At 38.5% G+C, this 7,887-nt stretch overlaps 1 protein-coding gene across 1 annotated transcript in view; it reads left to right on the forward strand.

Annotated features, from left to right (window-relative positions):
* Positions 1-7,887, forward strand: part of ryr2 (ryanodine receptor 2 (cardiac)) — a 250,576-nt gene that overhangs the window by 148,647 nt on the left and 94,042 nt on the right. Inside the window, exons 52-58 of the mRNA XM_015379302.1 lie at positions 1,179-1,342; positions 1,460-1,538; positions 2,432-2,521; positions 2,649-2,786; positions 5,238-5,315; positions 5,439-5,514; positions 7,530-7,653. Coding sequence (XP_015234788.1) covers positions 1,179-1,342; positions 1,460-1,538; positions 2,432-2,521; positions 2,649-2,786; positions 5,238-5,315; positions 5,439-5,514; positions 7,530-7,653 — 749 coding nt within the window. The remainder of the gene's footprint in view (positions 1-1,178; positions 1,343-1,459; positions 1,539-2,431; positions 2,522-2,648; positions 2,787-5,237; positions 5,316-5,438; positions 5,515-7,529; positions 7,654-7,887) is intronic.

Consider the following 7,887-nt stretch of genomic DNA (forward strand, 5'->3'; position numbering starts at 1 on the left):
TTTTGGTGTCGATCATTCGATTTCATCCTGGACACTACAGAAAATGCGCTTAAAGTGTAAAAAACCGAACTTCTCCTTTAAGTCGCTCAGGATGGTTAACTGCATGGAGAGAAATTTATTTATAATAATATAATAAAAAGTTTATAATAATAATTTAACTTTATTGATCTCACATTGGAGAAATTAACCTCCGCATTTAACCCCTCCCCTTGGGGAGCAGAGGGCTGCCATTGTGCGTCTCCAGGGGAGCAGTGTGGGGTTAAGGGTCTTTGCTCAGAGACCCAGAGTGGCAGTCTGTGGGAGTGGGTTTCATTGAATTACTTTCTTTTCCAATCCTTTTTCTACAGATTTTTCGCTTTTCACTCCTGGGTTGCTAGTTTCCAAGCAGAGCAGACTTTACTGGTAAAAATAAAATTAGAAAAAAAAACTGTGAAATAATATAATTTTAAGAATAAAATGAGAATAAAAGAAATTAAAAAATCTGTAAAAACAGCAAACTAATTAAAGGCTGTAAGGCCATTTTTGTAACAGAGCTGCTTTCAGTTTCCTTTTCTGCAACACGTTGTTTGTGTTCAATAATGTTGGTTTAAATTTCTCTCCATACACCTGCTGTTAAATCAATGATTCTGTGCTCCTTTGCTGAATTGTTGCTTCCTTTAACTTTACAGTATCATTAGGATTGTTTTTGACCAAACTGGATCTGAAGTAGACTATTAAATTAGATTAGACTAAATGAGACTATAAGATTAGACTGTAGTGGAATTCATTGAATTAAATTGGATTCTATAAAGTTATATTTCCTTCATTCAGCTGATTTGATCTTTGCAGCCGTTCTGCTTCTTATTCATAGATTAAATGTGTTTTTTTTAGCTCACATATGACCTTCTCACACTGATTAATCTAAAAATGCCAAAACAGAAGCAGGACCGTCAACATATGGATAATTTTATCAGTAGATGACAGAAGAAACGCCAAACAGTGCCCTCAAAACCAATTCTTTTTGTCTTTACGTCTTCCGTTGTTTCGAGATCATGTGGAGTTTTTTTTATGTTTTTATGCTGATGATGCTTGGTTTTACCAAATGCTGTAGACCTGGATGAATGTAGAAACGTGCAAACAGATGTGGAGGATCTCTGCTGATAAAAACTGACTGTGTTTTCTGGGTTGTTATGATCCAGCGTTACGACCAGGAGCTGTTCAAGCTGGCGCTGCCATGTCTGAGCGCCGTGGCCGGAGCGCTGCCTCCAGACTACATGGAGTCCAACTACATGGCACTGATGGAGAAACAGTCATCTATGGACTCAGAGGGAAACTTCAACCCCCAGCCTGCAGACACCGCTCAGTACGTGACGCCACAGGCTCCAGTTTGCTTACGTCTCAAACCTGAATTTCTTTTCGATAAAGTTTTAGCCATAATAACATGAAGTATTATTTTAATGCAATGTGTTTCTCTCTTCAGTGTGACGGTTCCTGAGAAGCTGGACTATTTCGTAAGCAGATATGCAGAGCATAACCATGAGAGGTGGTGCATAGAGAAGGTGAGGTCAAGAGGTCACACCTCGCTCTGAAGCTTGACTTTCATCTTTATACTTTTCTTTTACCAAAACAAAAGCAGCAAACCGTCCTTTCTTACCGCCAGAGTTTTATAGCAGTTTCATTAATAGAGCTTTTGTTCCATTACTGTTGCAAACAAATAACAATTTTTGTTAGTGGTGATTTAAAAAAAATGTGACATTTTAAATATTGATCTACAAATGGAACAACAGAGAGGAGAGTGCTTTAATAAATGTAAAAACGGCCTGCCATAGCCCACTTTATATAAACCTACGCATTAACTCCAGCAACAATTTTCTCCTTTGCAGCTGTAGAGCTGTTTCTCTGTCTTTTAAACAAATTCTTTTTTTTTATTTCTTCATGAAATCTCTAGTAACAGTGGGGGGAAATAGGCACTTCCTGTTTCCCGTTGTCATGGTAACTCGTTAAATCTGGGCTCCATTGAGGATGGCTTTTCATACTATAAGTGCATGCGTTTAACTCTGAGTGGATCTACTTAGAACTGATTGAATTATGAAACTGAAAACTGAGTTTCCAACCTCAGGATGGATCAATTCAGAGTTGAGGATTTGAGTCTGACTTTGTTAAACCTGCTTTGTGAAACAGGCCCCAGTTCTTTCAGTGTTCTGAATGTCATTATGTGTTTAAGTGAGTCACTCTGTCTGCAGCCACTCTAAAAATATGCTACAGCTAAAAGATATTTCATAAACTTTTTGTTCAGCCTGTGTTTATTGAGTAATTACTGTCATCTTCTTGCAAACTGATAACATGATTAGACATGAAAACAGTTTGTTTTATTTAGTGAACAGAAAGTCTGCCTATGTGACAAAAAGATGAATTTCTGTAAAAGAAATGAGTTCACCTCCATGTGTTTTAGTTTTCCAAGGGGTGGACCTATGAGGAGCAGCTGTGTGAGAGTAGTAAGACCCATCCTCTGCTGAAACCGTACAAAAGCCTCTCTGAGAAGGTCAGCTTTGATTCCTCTAACTTTGCTTTCTAAAACATCCCCAGCACTTTGGAACCACTTCCTGTTTCCCTGATGAGCTGTTCTGAGTTTAAAGCTGTGATCTAGAGCGGGTTTGTCATTGGGGCAGGATAAGGAGGCATACTGCTGGGCGGTGCGGGAGTCTCTGAAGACAATGCTGTCGTGGGGCTGGAGCATTGAGAGGAGCAGAGAAGGAGACGCTGCTGCCCTCCACAACAAATCCAGACGGATCTCACAGGCCAGCCAGGTAAACCGGCCCCGAGTGTGCTTCCTGTTTCCCCGCCAACCCTGTGCTAAGCTAAAGGATGCAGAGCGGGACGTGTAGCATCTAGATTAGCTTAAAAACGTCCTTTAACATTTCAGCCTCTGAACCAACAGTTAACATGAAACCAACCGCAGGATTTAAACATTATATATGTAATTAAATGTAATTACACTTTTAAATGTCCTTTGAAAAAAACTATTAAATAATTAAATATCATTTCAAAAGAAATTTATTTAAGGATTTCTATAATTATTTTGCTTTCTAAGTAATTCTAGTACTTTCAGGGCCGGTTTTCTGTCAGATGAGCATACCCATAGTCAATATGCGTGCTCAAGACGTCAGATTTGCATTTATCCCTTTAGTTTTGTTCGAAAATAAGACTTTAAATTACCTTAACGAGCGTTTATCCCTTTAGTCATGTAGAAAAAATAAAAATAAAAAATTAAGGTCAGATCGCCATGCACTTAAAAAAAACACCAAAAACTAAGTAGTTAAATTAGTTTTTATGTACATAACTAAAGGGATACACGCCTGTCGAGGTAGTTTAAATTCTATTTTACATAAAAAACTAAAGGGATAAAACAAATCTGCGCATGCGTGTTGACTATGGGTATGCTGGTCTGAAATTCTAAAAAATAAAATCTTTTTAAATGATATTGAATTATTTCATTAATCATTAAAATTATATCTTTAGTTATTTTCAAAGGACATTTTAGTAATTGAATAACCTTTAATTGCATATTTAATGTTTAAATCCTGTGTCACATAAAAAAATATTACATCTGTTTATCTAAACAACATTTATGTGATGAGGCTTTTATATTTATGTATTCAATCATATATTTATGCTTCAGTGATCACATCACAATCAATGTTCCCTCGAATTTTCCAAGAGGATCCCAGCGAGCAGCATCAGATGTACACGCCGCAGCCACACACTAATGTTACACCTGTTATTAAGCAAGGATCTTTGCAATATATGGCTATATATACTAATATATACAGCTGCAATTTGCATTGGTTTATGTTTAACTTAGGATATTTGGTCAACTTAAAAAAACAAACTACTTGCTGGTCATAAGATGCATAAGATGTTATATGCGCAGTTCCTTCTCTGATTTACATTTTGTGAAATGAAATGTGTCGAGCTCAGAACAGAAGGATCCAGGATTCAAGGCAGGCAAACAGATTTCTCAGAATTTTTATTGAAAACAGAATCAGAGTAAATGGCGTTGGCATCTATCGCAGGAAACTCTGCGGGTGGAAAACAGCAGGTTAGTGACCACGTCTTTCTTGGATTGAATGATCACGAACATGTGAGTCACTAACCTGATCTTATAGTTCAGTCTGAGCCCAGAGGGTGAGGTTGGTGCTCTGTCAGATGAGCATACCTGGTCAGACCAGCATACCTATAGTCAATACCCATTTATTCCTTTACCTTTGTATGAAAAATAGACTTTAAACTACCTCAACGGGCGTGTATCCGTCTATTTTTTGTACAAACCTAAAGGGATAAAAGCAGGGGAGGATCTAGGATTCTAGGAGATCAGGGGCTTAGCCCTGAGGGTGAAGATGAGAGTGTAGATGTTCTGGTAAATCCTTTTCTAATGTAAAATATGACAGATTACTGGATTAAGGACATTTCTAGTATACTACATGTTATTACACATAAAAATTCCCGCTCCAGAACATGGGAAGAAATTAATTGACCTGCAAGTAATCTGTCATATTTAACATTAGAACGGGATAAACACTATGTGTAGGAAAACTGTGTTTGGTGACTGAATTTTATTTCTGCCAGGCTTAACTGACAGAAGTTGGAAAAAGACTGATTCTCTTGGCGTTTAAAAAACAGCACAAAACAGCTTAAAAGGACCTAATCTATTTACTTATTTTACAAGTTTATAGACAACAGCNTCTATTTACTTATTTTACAAGTTTATAGACAACAGCTGCTGATTAAACTGGATGTTACAACCTTGACATGAATATAGGAGTTGTTTTTACTGAGAAAGGGATCAGAAGCGCAGTGAAAATTATTCGCCACTGGATAAAAGCAAATCTGATTGCACATTGTGCATTCGTATTGACTATGGGTATGCTGGTCTGACAGGGTATGCTCATCTGACCACCGGCTGCCATCGTGGCGGTCGCCTCACAGTGACTCCCAGACACTGATGTATCAGTGGTCGTAGGACAGGCAGAAGGTCAGAGCCGTGCAGATGAATGTAGGCAGGATAATCCAGAGGGCGTAGCCTGTGTCTGTGATGCGGTCAGTTGTCAGAGCCAGGAGGTCAGAGATCCGGTGAGGTGCTGATGGAGAATCAAGGACAGAGTCGGGTCACAGTTCCAGGTTCAGAACACACTGAAACACAACCAGCTGCCTCTTCAACATGCTGGTACGTGTTATGACTTCCTCCTCCTGTCCCACAGCTGTCTTTTGAAGGCGCTCCAGCTTTCAGTCCCAGACCCGTCGACATGAGCAACGTTACGCTGTCCAGAGACATGCAGGTAAAAAAGACGCAGTGAAAGCTTTAAACATACAGGAGCTTACATAATGACTGGTCAGGATTAACTTGTTAAGACTAACGGGTACTTTTGCTGTAAAACATGATAATCTTTCTGTTTCTGCAGTCGATGGCAGAGCTGCTTGCTGAGAATTATCATAATATCTGGGCAAGGAAAAAGAAGATGGAGCTGGAAGCTAAAGGTAAAATCCTCCATGATGGATTCAAACCAAACCGAGGATGAAGGATGGTAGTTATTCACTGCTGATGTCCTTCAGTCAATCTAAACCAAACAAATAATTGATAATATATTATCAGAGGTGTCTAATAACAAAGTACAAATACTTTGTTACCTGACTTAAAGGTATAGTGGAGGATGTTCTGTTTCGGGGTGGATCTTCTAAAAAAGGGGTCTTCAATGTTTTCCAAGGACCCCAAACTGATGGTGAGATGGAGCGGGGACCCCCTAATTATATTTATTGTATTAAATAGTGTTCTATCAAACTGGTTCTATAGTCACTCTGTTACAGATGGAGTAATGTCACTAAAGTAATTTCTCCCTGGGATTATTAAAGTATTTCTGATTCAGATCCCTCATTGATGGGACAGGTGTTGTGAATGAAACGGTGCCCAGCTTGAAAGAGCTCCTGTGTGTCGCTGAATGTGAGCATTGATGACTGAAAGACATCTTCTGCCTCCATTTATCTGTTTACTACAGTGTGATGAATTTATGTTAATGTGGATTTAAAGACATTTCAATTAGTGGAAAAAAAAAAAAAAAAAAGGCTAATCAACCGAAACTTTCGTGACCCCCATGCAGTACCTCCGTGGACCCCTGGGGGTCGCAGACCCCCTGTTGAAGACTCCGTTCTCAATAAAGCTGGGCATACACTGTACGATTATTTGCCTGTTTTTGGGCAGATTCTACTGTTGTGGACAAATTTTTCAATCGGGCCAATTGAAAAATTGGGCCTAACGACGACCTCCCCATCAGGAATCATAAGGATGGAGAAAATCAGAAATGTCTGAAATTCAGTCGGCCCTAGTGAGGTGGTCGTGGGTAAATCCTGCTGTTGAAGCTGAGCCACAAGCTGATTTACCAGAACCTTGATCATTGAGCATGTAGCATGTACAAGGTAGTTCTTCTTCTTCTTCCAGATTGAGGTGTCCAACCAGCGCCATCTCTCGGCGCTGAGTCCAACGCGTGGTCTTTAGACACGCAGTATAAGCAGGTAGATCGCATTAGAGTGTTGGTGAGCTGTGAACCTTAAATCCCTGCAGTTTCATCATACAGTTTGAGTTGTAGCTGCGAGCAACAATTGAAATATCGCACAGTGTAGAGAAATGGGCTCATGCACGCTCTCGTACACGTTTAATAGACGTTCCTATAGGAGCAGATACAGGGTAGTATATGTGCAATATTTTTTTTTTTAGTTGTGTCTTTCCTCCACTATACCTTTAGGTAGAAATGTTGGCTATCTATACTTTACTGCAGCAATTAAACAACTTTTTCCTTCTACTCCTTACATTTTAAAAATAGACTTGTTAGTTTAGTTTAATTTAAGCTCATTTTCATTATGGCCTGTTGGTATTTTTAAAAAAAATATATCAAAATGATTAGTTTCATTCAGACAATTAATTTCTTTGTGTTTGACTCGGTGCTGCCCCAACTTGTTGCTAACCCCATACAAAATAAAGTGTTGTTTTTTTTTCAAGATGATGCAAAATTAAATGTGACACTGTTACCATTAGTTATAAAGCTAAGAAAATGAAGTCTAAGGAAGTTATCCTGCCTATTTAAGAAAAAAAAATCTTTTAATAGGGTAGAGCAGTAAAGCTTCTGGCATGAACAGTTTTTCCTGCATTACTTTTATACTTTAAGTAGTTTAAAAAATGGTAATTTTACTTGGTATTTTATTTTTTACTGGAGTAAAAAGGTGCAGCTGATCCTCTAACTTCTATAAAAGTGTTTTTAAACAGCAGGATTTATACTAGTGGAATAAACATGAATAATTTTGACAATTTTGAATATAAAATATTTTACATTTTTCACCAAAGCAAAGTCAGTATTTTCTGTTTTTAGAATATGAAACTGTTAATTTCTTTTTGGCATGAAAAACACGGATTTCTTTAGGAGACTATTTCCTGCTTTGATTGTTGTTCTTCTTGGAACGGTGAAGGTTTCAGTTTGTTTCTCCTGTTATGATGTGTTGTTCAGGCGGAGGAAGGCATCCTCTTCTTGTTCCCTATGACACCCTGACGGCCAAAGAGAAATCCAGGGACAGAGAAAAAGCTCAAGACATCCTCAAGTTTCTCCAGATCAATGGTTACATCGTCTCCAGGTAGAAAAGGGTTTAGATATAAAATTTAAAATTTCCATAAAACACCTTCATAATCATGCAAACATCTTTGGTCTGCTTGCATCACCTAATGACACGCTGTCCTGTTGTCACAGTCAGAGAAACAGGACTACACTGAAAAACAGGCCAAGCTGTAACATCTAGAAACAAAGGTGTTGATGGCAGCAGCACAGCTGATATTTCTCTCCAGGATGGAGTCACAGCCAAACAGGAACA

The sequence above is a fragment of the Cyprinodon variegatus genome, unplaced genomic scaffold (genome assembly GCF_000732505.1).
Source record: "Cyprinodon variegatus isolate N-32 unplaced genomic scaffold, C_variegatus-1.0 Scaffold189, whole genome shotgun sequence".
In the NCBI taxonomy this organism is placed as follows: domain Eukaryota; kingdom Metazoa; phylum Chordata; class Actinopteri; order Cyprinodontiformes; family Cyprinodontidae; genus Cyprinodon; species Cyprinodon variegatus.